Here is a 15,022-nt window from a genome sequence, read left to right as displayed (position 1 = left end):
TGTGGCCGCCATTTTGTTCGGCCACACAATTTCAAAATGACTGAGCGGCTTTGTCCGTTTTTAATCAGTGGTCAACGGCTCGGAGCCATGCAGTTATACCCAGACATTTCAGGACACATATATGCGTGTTCATGCTCGCACACACACACACACACACACACACGCACACAACATGAGGCACGTGTTTTAATCAGACCTAGTTGAAAAGGAAAAATGCCATTAGATTTTTAAAAGTGGATAATTTCACATCCTTCCCTCTTTTCATTCCGTCTTTTCAAACGGGCCTTTTATACCCACTACACGTGCTTTTATCGAAAATTACAACATTTGAATGAGACTCTCTGGTCAGGGATAATTGCACAAAGAGCCATTAGCAGTCTTCCAAGACCGATGTACTGTGAGCGTCATTGTTTTTTTTTCTTTTCTTCCTCTCTCTCTCTCCCTCTCTCCTCATAATGCCATTGTCAATCCATAAGAACATGTCTTATAAGAACGAGGATAATCATAATTTAATTATCTTCCATTACTGGGATCAGAGGGCTGCTCACCTCTGGTGATTTTATGCTGCGCTGCAGTTACAAACAAATCAATTTGATAAAATGGGCTACACAAACATGACAGTCAAATGCTAAATGCTAAAGTACTGGTCAGAGCCGTTCTGTTTTGTTCCTGCCCATATTTTTTTCCCCCTTTCATGTCAATTTAGTTAAAGCAATTATAATCATGTTCAAAGTTTGCCACAGCACTTGTGCTCCTCACCTGCAAACCCACCTACTGATCAGTAAATTGGCTCTTCACTCAGATCAGCAGGTGGACTTTTGGCTAATGTGTGGCCACCTCGCAGGTTTCTGGAGTCCATGGCAATTACTCAAAATTGTATTGAGTAAAATGGAGCATGTAGGGCACTCAGAATGATGGGTTTACTATGTTGACTTCCCCTGCGTGAATAATGGAACCTAAAGGTCAAAAAATCACACTCGTACTTGTTGACCTGATTTTATCCCATCAAAATAACATGCTTTAGACTTCCTCTGTCTTAAAGTTTGCTTTTTAATATTGTATCCAGTGTTTCCTAGTGACTGTTTTTTTTACAGTACTTTAAATATCTTCATTTTTATATCCAAGAAATGAAGCCATTACATTTGTTACATATTCAGGATTCTATATTGTGATTCAAAAAATCTCTGTTGAAAGTATAAGAAAAACACAATGGGAACAGGATTATGGTCATTTTTGTATAATTTTTTTTCTTTTATATATAGACAGACAGAAAGTGTTACAAATCTGTGAAGTGTTTATTTTTTCGATGTGAATTATTATGTATTTTTAATTGTCTTTATTTGTTATTGTGGTCAATGGCGAACTTTTGATGTGAATTATTATGTATTTTTATTTGTTATTGTGGTCAATGGCGAAGAGGAGTTGAAACAGTTATTGTTTAAAATAACTACGGGTATATCCGCTCTTTATTGGTAAACTCGTATTGTTTAAAATAACTATGGGTATATCCGCTCTTTATTGGTAAACTTGGGGAAATCGTTATCGCATATAAAACGGTTGCTTTCCATCTCCTTTTTCCACGTTCTACAAAAGCTGCAGTACCGCATTGCACCTGCGCAGTCTGTGTTGTCGCTGTTGAAATCTGAGCATGATGGCAACCTCCGGCGTCGGTCCTCTTCCTCTTTTTCTTCTTCGTCTCCTTTTTCTTCTTCTTCTTCTTCTTCTTTTCTTCTTCTTCTTCTTCTACTTCTTCCTCTTCTTCTTGTCTGTGTCGATTCCTTTTAACATTTATGAAAAGAAACCGGACGTTTACTTGGCGCTACTGTGATGCTAACTTATGCTAACGGCGCTGCTAACTTCTGTGCTTCAGACAAACTTGTGACCGTGGCTCACTCAAAGTACTGAACCTGGCCGAGCCCGGCAGCTCGTTTTGGGTTACTGGGCAGCAGTGTTTCACAGAGCAGTCGGTAAGTATTTTTGTGTGTTACATTCTGTGAACGTAACATATAAACTGGTAGCTTTTTTTTATCGTTTAATGGAGGCGTCTGTGTAAAAACTGTGGTGGTTTGAATCACGTGAGGCTAAATCTGAACGCAATCTGCTCCATCATTGTATTCATCGGTTGTTACTGTTCAGATATAATGATAAATATATATTTTAAAAACAGAAATAATAGTTTGATAGTATATATTCGAGGCTGGTAAGGTGTATACATACATACTTATCGGTTTGTATGGATTTATTGAAAGCCTGTGTTTTCTGCCTCAGCCTTTTTGTGTTGTATGGTGTGGATTTTATTAATAAAAATACATTTCACTCGTTTTCCTGACACTTGGACCTTTTTTGATGACTGTATATCATTAACCTGCATTTAAGCACTACAATTTTTCTCAAGAACAAACTTCTGCTTTGAAATCCATTCAAAAGCCACACATTTTGCTTCACGAGGGTCAGATAATACATTTTTAACTTTTAGCTCTTTCAAACTGTGAAACTGAATGTTGATTTTTTTTTATGCCTGCTAAATAATGCTGTATAAATACTCATTTCCCTGTGTGAAATAGAAAACGCTTCAAAACAACTCGGGTTTCTCTGAGAGTTAATAATTTGGTCTTAAAGTGCAGGAAGTTAGCTGAAGATAGAGAACTATGCACTTTTATATTTTTACCTGGATATTGGGCACAAAATTAACATTATATATATATATATATATCTAATCCTGACATTGAATGTTGTTTATTTATAATCAACCCTGGTTGTTGTTCAGTACTTGACCTGTGTCCATTTTTCCTGACCACAGGTACTGGGACTTTCCTTCCTTGTGATGTTGTTATCTTCTGCTACCTCTCTGACCGCCTCCTGATGAGGTCATCATCTAAACCAGTGATGGACGATGTAACACAAACCCTGAAACCCAGACGGATCCAGAACCAGAATGTGGTTCATCGTCTTGAGAGGCGTCGGATCTGCTCAGGCCGACCCGGAGCTCACTGGTACAGAGTGCGCTGCTTCCACCAAAACCTATTTCCCAATTTCACTGTGGTCAACGTAGAGAAGCCGCCTTGCTTCCTTAGGAAATTCTCCCCTGATGGACGCTGCTTTATCGCCTTCTCCTCTGACCAGACGTCTCTGGAGGTAAAAACAGGAAGAGCCTCTTCTCACTGTTATGTCTGGGTCTTGTTTTCTCAGATTTTCATATTAGGAATTATTTTAACTTCTTATATTTGTTTTGGACAAATTAAGCTGCTTTTTTATTATTTTCATTTTGTTCAATGACAACAGACATGCAGGTTTAGTTCAAGAACTAGAAATATTTATTTATTATCTGTATTTATCTGTACCAAGACTGCTGTAGCTAAAGTTCTAGCTGTAGCTAGAGTTTAAAAAAAAACAAAAAAAACTTTCTGCACAACAAACCTTTCCGTTTATGATGTGCTGCTTGTTAAACAACCCACCACCATGGTAGGGTTTCAAACACACCGACTGCAGACCTGTGATCCTCTAAGCTAAGCTAATCACGGTCCTCTTCCAGATTTATGAATATCAAGGCTGCCAAGCAGCTCAGGATCTGCTCCGAGGTCAGGAGGGCGAGACTCTTCTAACAGCCAACGACCAGCGCTCACTCAACATCCGCGGCCGGCTCTTTGAACGCTTCTTCTCTCTGCTCCATGTCACCAACGTGGCGTCAAACGGAGAACATCTCAACAGGGAGTGCAGCCTCTTCACAGATGACTGCCGCTACGTCATCGTTGGCTCGGCCGTCTACGTCCCCGAGGAGCCGCCGCCGTACTTCTTTGAGGTGCTGACACCTTCAGGCTAAAAAAAACATCCAATCCTACTCAGTGCAGCTTCTTGAAATCTGTTTTTCTCTTCAAATCAATCTCTCCCCAGGTGTATCGTAACAACGAGTCTGTGACTCCTAATCCTCGCTCTCCTCTGGAGGACTACTCACTCCATATCATCGACCTCCACACAGGCAGACTGTGTGACACCAGGTCCTTCAAGTGTGATAAGATTATTCTGTCTCACAACCAGGGTCTCTACCTCTACAGGAACATCCTGGCCGTGCTGTCGGTCCAGCAGCAGACCATACATGTGTTTCAGGTAAACAGCGTTTTAATGTTGATTATTAAAAAAAAAAAACGTGTTTCAGGTGAACAGCGTTTTAATGTTGATTATAAAAAAAAAATACAAAAAAAAAGCAGCATCCTCACCACATTCCTCCTCACGCTGCTCGTGTCCCAGGTGACTGCAGAAGGAACGTTTCTGGACGTGAGGACTATCGGGCGCTTCTGCTACGAGGACGACCTCCTGACTCTGTCAGCTGTTTACACAGAGGCTCAGGCTGAGAGCCAGCCGGGCTTCCCCCGCCTCTACACAGACAAAACCATCAACTCCCTAAAGCACCGGCTGCTGGTCTACCTCTGGAGGAGAGCTGAGCAGGATGGGAGCGCCACGGCCAAGAGGAGGTAGAGCAGATTACCCAAGTTCACTCTCTGTGCATGTTTGATCCACCAGGAACTTCCAGGATCTGTGGGAGTTCAGTTGCAAATATGTAGTTTTTTTTTATCTACTGCCATGAGTAAAAACCTGATTAGCTCTTCTCTCACTCTAAAACAAAAAGAAAAGAAGGAAAAGAGACAAATACAGATTTGAAGATGGGGCATTACAGAAAAAAAACTTTAATTTTTAGTCAACCTGGTGTGTTTTATTTTATCCTAAATAGTACTAATGTGGAGTCTATTCTTTGGTCTAACTTTTAATGAAATGGAATTCAACAACTTATATTAAAAAAAACATGTAATACAGATTTTTAAAGCTTCAAAGCTTAAGACACTTAAAATAAGTTCAGCAATAACCTGAAAAAAAGTTGTTTAAACGGAATATGTTTTTATATATATATATATATATATATATATATATATATATATATAAAAATATATTCTCTTTTTGTTTAAAGTGATGTGATGCCGAAAGACACACTTTTTGTGTGTGTGTGTGTGTGTATATATAAACACACACACCCCGCGGAGGGTGTGTTTTTGGGGGCGTCACATTGTTATCATTTCTCAGGCCTCTGTCTTTGACTGCAGTCCTTCATGACTTCACCTGCTCTGTCGTCAGATTCTTCCAGTTTTTTGATCAGCTGAGGAGGCTGAGGATGTGGAAGATGCAGCTGCTGGACGAGCATCACCTCTTCATTAAATACACCAGCGAAGATGTGGTCACGCTCCGAGTCACCGACCCCTCGCAGGTACACACACACACACACACACTCACTCACACAGAATTCCTCCCTCTGCTCTCTTTGTTGCCTCGTGCAGCCTCTTTTTCATGTTCTTTTGTTGACGACACCGTGAAAAAGGAATTCCTTCCTCACATCTCCAAGGACACCTGTCTCCTCCAGACTCTCCTCAGTTCTGTGTCTCATCCCTGGTGACAGCAAATGGATCTAATTAATGCCCGTTTCATACAGATGAAATCTCAGACGCCCACACTGACTATTCATTCAACTAACAGTGAATAAATACATCTTTTATCATTTGTCTAAAGTGTATCCACAGCCCAGTAACTCCCCAGGTTGTTGCCAAAATGCTGTAGTTACAGTAGAATAAATTCTTCCCTTTGTGTTTTTTTTTTCTTTTCTTTAAACCATAAAAACCCGGGATATTTTTTTTACAGGTAGAGTGAATAGGAAAAAAAAATCTCCAAAAATGTTTCATTCTTTGTTCCTTTCTCCACACCTTCACACCCGCTGCCCCACTTTTCTCCCCCCCCCAGCCGTCATTCTTTGTCGTTTACAACATGGTGTCCACGGAGGTGCTGGCCGTCTTTGAGAACACGTCTGACCAGCTGCTGGAGCTGTTTGAAAATTTCTGCGACCTTTTTAGAAATGCCACGCTGCACAGCCAGGCCGTCCAGTTCCCCTGCTCGGCTTCTTCCAACAATTACGCACGGCAGGTCCAGAGAAGGTACAGAAGTGAATGAAAGCAGACAAAAAAATCACTCCCTTTGTGCCACTGTGAGTTTTCACCTGACTAAAACATACATTTGTCCTACAAAAGGCACACGCATGTAAATCCACTTATGGCCACAGTGTTGCTGGCCACTCACTGAGGAGTTGGTTCCAGAATAGAAAAATAGGAAGAAAAAAAAAAAAAACTAAATGTCAGGCTGGATTTGAAGGCGAAGTAGCCTGGTTGAGGAGAAAAGAGTTCTAGGACTTCATCTTGATACAGAGGTGAGACGTTAAGACGGTCAGTGCGGCCGTGATTGAATTCTGTTTCACCAACTCGCCGACACACAGGCAAGAAAATCCTCTGGAGAAGGTGAAGGAAGAGAGGAGCAGAGAGTGAAGGAGGAGAAGGTTAAGGTTGGAGTGAGGTGGAAAAAACAGAGTTCAGAATTGGATTTGAGGGAGAAAATTGAAGCTCTAGGAAAAGGTAGAGAAACAGAAAGCCAGTGTTTTTTGTTTTTTCCTGTAGAGAAAACCATATTTATGTCACTTATAGCTAGTAAAAAGCACAATCCAGCTCGCAGGCGGGAAGAGGCAGGTCACCAGGAGAGGAAGTGTTTAGAGCACACAAACACACAACAGGTAGAAAAAAAAACATGGTTTTTTTTGTAGAATGAAAAGTAAAGTCGGTCTATCTACGGCTCCACAGAAACATCCAGAAAATGTTGTTTGGAAATTTAAATCAGAATGATGAAGCGTTTTATCTAGACCACTGGATAAATGTCTGCCTACGATATTGAAAATAAAGATTTTGAGCAGCTGTTGTGGGGGAAATAAATCCTCATCTTTATCGTGAGTGAAGAATCGCGGAGCTTACCTTAAAGGCCACACGGCTGAATTAAACCAATAATTCCCTCTGGAGAATTCCTGTTGCTTTTTCATTTTGTTTTGCTGACACCCTTTCCCCTCTCTCTCTCCCCCCACCCTCACCCCCGTATCCAAATCTCCTGTCTGTGTCTGCCTCAGATTTAAGGACACTATAGTCAACGCCAAATACGGCGGCCACACTGAGGCGGTGCGGCGGCTGCTCGGCCAGCTTCCCATCAGCGCTCAGTCCTACAGCAGCAGCCCGTACCTCGACCTCTCGCTCTTCAGCTACGACGACAAGTGGGTGTCGGTGATGGAGAGGCCCAAGACCTGTGGAGACCACCCCATCAGGTGGGAAATGAGCCTCTTAATCTAAGGCGATGATGTCAGTGAGACGCTCTGCCAGTGAGAGCTCTTGAATTATGCTGCTGACAGAAGAGGCCGCGGTGTAAATTCTTCAGACTCTTGATTGTGATTGGACAGTTGTACTGTTCTAGTATTGGTATTTCCAAATACTAAATACCTCACGGAGTAACAAAATATTTACTTACACTACTGTATCAATTTTAAATTGAAAAACTCAATATATCGTCGTGCATATAGTATCGCAATATAGTGCAAAAATGTATCGTCTCCCCTGTATCGCGATACGTATCGTATCGTTGTATCGTATCGCCATATTCTTGCCGGTAAACGCCCCTACAAGTTCGTATCGTATCGCCAAATTCTTGCCGGTAAACGCCCCTACAAGTTTAACACATTGCATCTTTGTTAAAAACAGGAAATCTTGCGCAAAATGTACTTTGTCGGCGTTTTATTTTCAGTTGCTGCGGACAAATCTAGCGACACTCCAGTTGAACCACGGTGCTAATATATGTCGACGATGTAGAGGCTAATGGGCTAGCTGCTGCTCCTACCTGTGATTTGTGTACATTCGTTAGCATTCAGCGCATTATGAGTTTGTTTTTTGACTTGACGTGAATGTTTAGTCACTAGAAAATGTTAGCCACTGAGTAAAAGCAGACATTTAAGACACGTCCTCTGTCCACACGTCAGGTTCTACGCCCGAGACTCTGGCCTCCTGAAGTTTAAAATCCAGGCGGGATTGCTGGGACGACCGGTCAACCACGCGGTCAGGCGTCTGGTTGCCTTCACCTTTCACCCCTTCGAACCCTTCGCCATCTCGGTCCAGCGCACCAACGCCGAGTACGTGGTCAACTTCCACATGAGACACGTGTCTGCGTGAAGAAGCTGGATTTATGTTTGACTGTGGTTGGACTTCTGGAAGCAGCGACTGGTGACAATACGACGACAACAACAACACATCCTCCATCAGGAGGCACACAACAGTTTGCCCTTCCTTTTCTCCTCCTCCTCCTCCAGAGAAATCAGCAGCCATTCTCCTCCTAATAGAAACCACTGTTTCCCTTCTCTCTCTTTTTTTCTTTTTTTTTTTCCTCCACCTTCTACCACACAGTGGTCACTCCACCTCCCCCCGCCTGCAGGAAGGCAGCAATTCTGCCTCCACGGAACAAAGAGGGACCTGTAGAGAGGGGAAGCTGGAATAAGTGTAAATGGAGATGTAGAGAGTGTGATTGATGTACGACGGAGGAGGGAGCGGTAGGTAGCCAGACTTCTAAGAAGAAACCAAAGGTGTTTTTTTTTTTCCCTCCTTCACTGTGCATTCAGTTTCAAAGTGGTTACATGACCAGCCGCTTAAGACTCACCCATGTGGGAAATATTTAATTATTATTTCATATATATTTCTTTTAGGTTCTTTTTTTTATACATAGCTCTAAACTAAGTTTATAAATGTTTTATGTTAATAAAAGGTTATGAATTAAGGTCTGTTTTGCCTAAGAGAGAATCTGATTAGCATGTGTGGCTTTATTTTTTGAAAAGTATAAAAATATATTTATAACAAATGATGAGCTGAAACAGAGCACAACATTAGCCAAGACCTACACAAAATATTGAAATATTTATTATATATTTTATACCTGTATATTGTCAACTTTTAGCTTCAAATTTACCATAGATTTAAGACTATCCTAAAAGAGCAAATGTTAGTCAGTCACCTGAGAAATCTGTTTAAATTCAGCCGAAATATAGGTAACTACTAGATAACAGGTTAGCCCAAATATTAGCCAAACGATGAAAATAAAAATCTTTAAATAATCAGAATAAGGTTAAATATGTGACCCTGGTGAAGACAATACAGTAGGTCAGGGGTTTCCAACCTCCGGTCCGGGGACTGGTGCCGGTCCGTAGGTCATTTGGTACCGGGACACAGTAGGAAAAAAATGTACTTTTACTAATTTACCTAATTCCAAAATAATCCAGTCATATCTCTTTACTGTTTTCATTCAAAATCATTCATAATCTGTCAATGTTTCAAACCAACAGGTCAAAGGTCATTCAGACTCTGATGCCAACAGGAAGTCTGAAAGTTTTTTTATTTGGAAACTGCAATCATCTCTCAACAATGGTGCGGTATCACCGGTCCGCAGTAACGACTGGTACCTGTCGACTGGTCCTCGGTCCTTGGACCGCTGATGTAGGTGATGAACAGGTAGTATTAATGAGACAGGAAGTGATGACGTTCTCCTCGCGCCGCATCTAAAACCTGATCTCTGAAAATCTCTTCTTCTGCAGACGGTCTGGGAAATGTTGCGTCTGTTCTGCGGCAGTTGGCAGAAACGCAGATTTTGGTGTAAAACACGAAGACGTCCACGTTGGTAGGAAACAGACCTAGAAGGTAAACAGCACACGCTGGGGGCAGCTGCGCAGAGGTCACGGTGCGACGGACGGCAGGTGCTGAGGGATTAAGTGTTCTCCCAGACTCTGGTTACACACAAGGTCGACTGGGAGTGTGTGTGTGTGTGTGTGTGTCACAGTCAGGCTACCCAGGTTTAGAGCAGAGGAAAGGTGGTGCAGAGATGACAGGACTGGACGTGTGTCCTGTACGTCCAGGGCTGGACGTGTCTTCTGTTCCAGTCTCCTCAGTTTTACATAAGCACAGAGTGATCTCTCTGTGGTGGACAGAGGCTTAAGGAGGCCGCGCTACGCTGTTGTGGTTATAGTGTGTTTGTGTAAGCTGCTGGAGGACGCCATGCTGTGATAATCAGCTAATTATAGGAACCTCACACAGCAGGGACAGACAGCACAACATAAAGGAGGACAGGTCTCCTGTCCTTTTGTCTGCAGTCACATTTAATAAAGTAAACACACAGGGGTATAAAAGGTGTGGGGGGGGGTAGGGGTTGCCCCACGGTAAATGTTTCCTGGGCATTTTGGATTATTATTAAGAAGATTTCAGGATTCATCTTTTTAAATCTGATTTTAAAAAATTGTAATACCGCTTAAAACCACTAGGTCCAAAGTCAGAACCTGCAGGGGTAGTTAAGACAGAAAAAAAGAAGGAAGGAAGGAGTCAGTGCTCTGTTTGATTTAAAAAAAAAAGTTCTATTTTACTATGTCAAAATAGACAGAAAAAAAGAAGTGCTCTGTTTGTTTTAAAAAAAAGTTCTATTTTACCATGTCAAAAAAGCTCCCTCTGACCACACAAAGTTACCTGGTGGGCCGCAGCTTCCTCAGACCACACAAAGTTACCTGGTGGGCTGCATTTGGCCCACGGGCCTTGAGTTTTTCACATGATCCAAAATGTTTGATTTTCATGTATGTAATCAGCTTTAGAAGTACCATCACACACATTACAAAAAGCATAGGATTCGCACCACGGATCTGTCTTTTCATTTACATTTCTGGCTTTTAAACTCTCTCTATTTTCTTCTTTTTTTTTTTTCGTCAACATTTATTTTCACCATCTCTTCTGTCATAACCCAGTTTCCTGCAGGAAAAAAAAAAGTGATTTCTGGTTTGACTCCACTCTGAGCAGATCAGGTCTCCAGCTGTTCTGTCTGCAGTGAGGATGCAGCACTCTGTGGAGCCTTCAATGCAAACACAGTAAACAGATTCAGCATGAACCTGATGCCTCCACTTAGTACAATAACAAATATTCTCGTATCCGTCCTTACTCCAAAGATTCACGTAAACCCACAGCCTTCTCCCTGACCTTGGTTGCTACGGAAACATCGCGGCTCTCTGCTCGGTAACCCAGTCTTTTCTAATTGCTGTCGTCTTGGCAACAGAGCAACCAATGTAATCTAGAAAAAGGCCACAATCCTAAGTGTTTTCTGCTGCAGTACTCGGCTTCTCCCAGCAGCCACTAAACATTTAATCATGGAGGTAAAATATGGAGAATAACAGAGTGGGGACACACTGAGCTCTGAGGACATGTACTTTTGTTGCTAGAGGACATTGATGGCAGAGTGCAGAGACAGTGAACACACATGAGTCTGCATTCAGAACGCTGCTCTGTGGAGTAGACCAGCGGCCCCCGTATCCTTTTTTTTTTTTTTTAATCAAAGACCAGTCGGACGGTATCAGCTGTTACTGCGGACCAGTAATATTGCAAACATTGTTGAACGATAATTAAATTTCCAAAATAAAACCTCTCAGACTTTCTTATGTCAATACCAGAGTCTGAAGGACCTTTGACCTGTTGTTCTGGAACATTGACAGATCATCTTGGAATGAAAACAGTAAAGGGATATGGGATAAAGTAAAACTGAAGTACATTTTTTTCACTGTGGCCCGGTAACAAATGACCTACAGACCGGCACTTGTCCCCAGACCAGGGGTTGGAGACCCCTGTAGTAGACTGTAGGAGAAAGACTCAGTCGTCAGTGAAGGCCTAGAAAAACGGTAGTAGTGATTCAGGAAGTAAATCTGGAAAAGCTTTTGCTCCCACCTGCTGTAGGTCGAGGTTTTCTTCTCCAAAACAACATCACGTTGTCTGTTTCTTTTTCGATCCATTGTAGAGGATAAAAGACACAACAGAACCTGACATCCATCAGCAGATGCTAGAGTCGGCGGAGAAGTACATGAGGGTGGTGCAGGACACAATCAGGGTTGTGAAAATATAATAACGATCATTTCTCTTTTCTGATCTGCAGTTTTCGGATTGAGAGCAAGTCCGAACACGTGAAGGTGAGTTACACACCAGCAATGACCACAGGTAATGTTGGTCATTTTTGACCGGAAACCTAAGTCTGTAAATCACTTAATGTGAAAACGCTGAAGTGCATGGGGGGTGCGGGGCGGAATCAATGTTTTCAGCTGCAGGGGACACAGGAAGTGTGGGTCTACTGTTTTATTGGGTGAGATTGTGTCACTGAGGTGAATCCAATTAGAGCATTCACTAAATAACACATTTGAAATGACTGATAGAGGCCGCAGAGGAAAACCAACTGGTCCTAAAAGGTAAGAAAAAGACACACATTCACCCCCTCCGACTCCCCCCCTCTCTCCTCTTCCTCTTCACACACTCACACTCATTCATCCCTCACCTTTGGCCTCTTCATATCCCACCCTGGTTATTGTTATCGACCATACTTCCTGCAACATATGACAGTGTAACAGTGTCAACATTTCATATCACATGGATTAACTGAGTGCCTTTCTGTGCAGTTGACGGAGAGCAGCTCTGCTCCTCAGCAGTCTCCTGCTGAGAGCTGAGTAATCACAGAAACACCACCACCTAATGAGTGGAGGGAGCAGGAGGAGACACATCCAGGGCCGAGAGCCGAGGGCAGTGGAGACCAGAAGGTCGGAAATATTGACAACAAATATTTGATTCAAGTGCAGAGGTGTCGCTTAAACCACTGAAGAAGAAACATAAAGGTATCAGTGTCCAGAAAAGTAGGTTTTTCTTTACAGACTTCCCTCAGCATCGTACCACTGAAGGCAGTTAAAGCACCAGTGGCTAAACTATGTAACAGTGTGTCTTTATGAACAATGGGTCATTTCCTCATGTTTGTAATGTGTGTTTTTTTATATAGTTATTTTTAAAAAAATATTACAATTATTTTGCCTTTTCTCCTCACAAGTCAACATTTTTACAAAAAAAATGAGGTGTTTATAGAATATTTTTTTACATTAAAATAGATTAATTTTAACATTAATTATTTTTAATGTAATGGTTATTTATAATAATAATAATAATAATAGATGAAACCGTAATTAACAGGGTATGTTGTCCCACTGGTTATCCGAGTGTGCCATCTGCTGGACATAAAGGGGAACTTCACCTTCTGAATTTTTTTAAAGTAAGAAAATCAATTAAGAGCGTTTATTATATATATATAATATATATATAGTTTCTTGAGTTTTCCTACCTTATTTAATGGTATATATTTTTGTTTTATTTATCTTATTTTTTATTGTTGTTACCTGTTGTCCGCAGTCAACAGGTATTTTAGTATTTTAGTAACTGATACTTTAAAGTAATTGATAATTTTCATCTGAGGTAATGTTATTTTATTTATTTTTTTAAATAAATGTACAGATAGCTAAAACGAAGTTGTTTTATTTCATTTTATTTTAGCGTCTCGGCATGTGACGTCACTGGTCAGATGACAGGTTTGTTTTGCTGCTCAGGATAAAAACACAGAGCAACAGAGGAAGGAAGCGTCGACATCAAAACCAAAACTAGACAAAGATAATCCAGCACCCTGAGCAGGGTGTCCCTTTATTCTAGCAACACTGTGACATCGAGCTATTTTTAAAACACACAATTAACCCCCCTTTAAAAATATATATATTTATTTTATTTTTTGTGTATATTTTACTTTTTAGAACCTACAGCGACAGTTCCTTTGACTTTGACGCAGGATGCCTTCAGAGAAAACCTTCAAACAACGAAGGACATACGGTACGAATCCAACCACTTGTTTTATTCAATATTATCATCGTTTTTAATATGTTAAACCGTCTTTAAATGACTCAGCGTTTAAAGTGTGGGCCGCACTGCCGTGGGACACCGCGGCGTCAGGTGTGGATGAAACGGCTAGCCGCTGTTGTTGTTAGCAGCCGTTAGCTTTTAATGCTAATTTTGTCACAAAATGCTAAACAACGACAGGAGTGAGAAACAGAAGAGAATGAACAATTTTAAAGCCACAGGAAGATGACATGATAGGATGTGGCAACAAAATGAATCCACATCCTGAGTTTTTTTTTTTTTTTTTTTTTTAAACGAGAGTCGTTGTTTGTGACAGCAATTATATATCAAACCTTCTGTCCATCCGGTTGTCTAACTGGACGTTAGTCGGTCTTTGTGCCCCGGACGATGTGTTTTTTTTTAACCGTGTGGTTGGGGGAAAAAAAAACCCCAAAAACAAAGTTGTGTCGAAACGCTGTGCTGAGAAAACATGAGCTGCAGGATTGGGGGATGGGAACCGTGTCAGTGAAAGACATAACGAGGAGAAGGGGGTTATAAACAGTGACAGTTGAGTAGAAAGAGGCTGAATTAGCTGGATTTATTTTGTATATTTTACTTGTACTTTTTTTCTTTTGTCTTCGTGTTGGGGAGAACATGTCAGGGCAGGGGAGGCCTGGATAAGTAGATGACAAAGGAGCAAAAAAAAAAAAAAAGTGTACTGAAGTCTGCCAGACTGATGTGTTTTTGTTGTTTATATGGCGTATTTACTTTTTAAAAAAACAAGCATTTAATCGTGTTTCGTTTCACTTAGAACAGTCTCTTTGTGTGGCATTACATGGGTGAACACTGTCGGGGTTTTTTTTTTTTCCTGTCTGGGAGTACATTTTCCAGTCTGACTAAGATGAACCCATTTCCGCTTCTTCGTGTTATTGGTCAGGATTTTCACGAAGCTCAACACGTGAGGGTCCAAAAACACAACACACGTGGGTTATGCAAGTTACGTAAGGATCTCTAGGGTTAGTCAGGGATTGTGAAATACCATGTTTACGTTCTGTTTTGATTGTTGATTGAAATGTCGTTAGGAATTCGTTGAGCAAACACACTTATGAGGAGTGTAATTTATTATTATTATTTGTTAATTAATTTACTAATGTTCATTTTATAACCATATTTCAAAAGATGTGTAATTATACTGTTATAATGTATGTATATAAAACAATACATTATTATTGTACATTGTAGTTTGTATAAACAATTACAACACATTATTATATGTATTAAATCAAATTGTACTTTTTTCATCCTTTTGGTGGTTTAACCCAAGTATATGCACATTACAGCAAAAAAAAAAAGAAAGAAAAGGTAGTGAGTAGTAGGTGTAGTGAATTTTGGTGGTTTAACCCAAGAATATGCACATT

The 15,022-nt window shown here is 40.9% G+C and overlaps 1 protein-coding gene across 1 annotated transcript in view; it reads left to right on the top strand.

The window, feature by feature from the left end:
- The window catches only part of det1 (DET1 partner of COP1 E3 ubiquitin ligase), a 54,515-nt gene extending 45,817 nt beyond the window's left edge, over window positions 1-8,698 (top strand). Inside the window, exons 8-16 of the mRNA XM_025056204.1 lie at window positions 1,871-1,967; window positions 2,801-3,135; window positions 3,533-3,799; window positions 3,892-4,104; window positions 4,246-4,469; window positions 5,125-5,254; window positions 5,782-5,972; window positions 6,983-7,174; window positions 7,880-8,698. Coding sequence (XP_024911972.1) covers window positions 2,863-3,135; window positions 3,533-3,799; window positions 3,892-4,104; window positions 4,246-4,469; window positions 5,125-5,254; window positions 5,782-5,972; window positions 6,983-7,174; window positions 7,880-8,069 — 1,680 coding nt within the window. The 5' untranslated portion in view covers window positions 1,871-1,967; window positions 2,801-2,862 and the 3' untranslated portion in view covers window positions 8,070-8,698. The remainder of the gene's footprint in view (window positions 1-1,870; window positions 1,968-2,800; window positions 3,136-3,532; window positions 3,800-3,891; window positions 4,105-4,245; window positions 4,470-5,124; window positions 5,255-5,781; window positions 5,973-6,982; window positions 7,175-7,879) is intronic.
- Window positions 8,699-15,022: the final 6,324 nt, after the last annotated feature.

This window comes from Cynoglossus semilaevis, chromosome 6 (genome assembly GCF_000523025.1).
Source record: "Cynoglossus semilaevis isolate Cse_v1.0 chromosome 6, Cse_v1.0, whole genome shotgun sequence".
NCBI classification, from domain to species: Eukaryota; Metazoa; Chordata; class Actinopteri; order Pleuronectiformes; family Cynoglossidae; genus Cynoglossus; species Cynoglossus semilaevis.
Note: the sequence above shows the minus strand (reverse complement) of the source record. Positions and strands in the feature narration are given on the sequence as shown.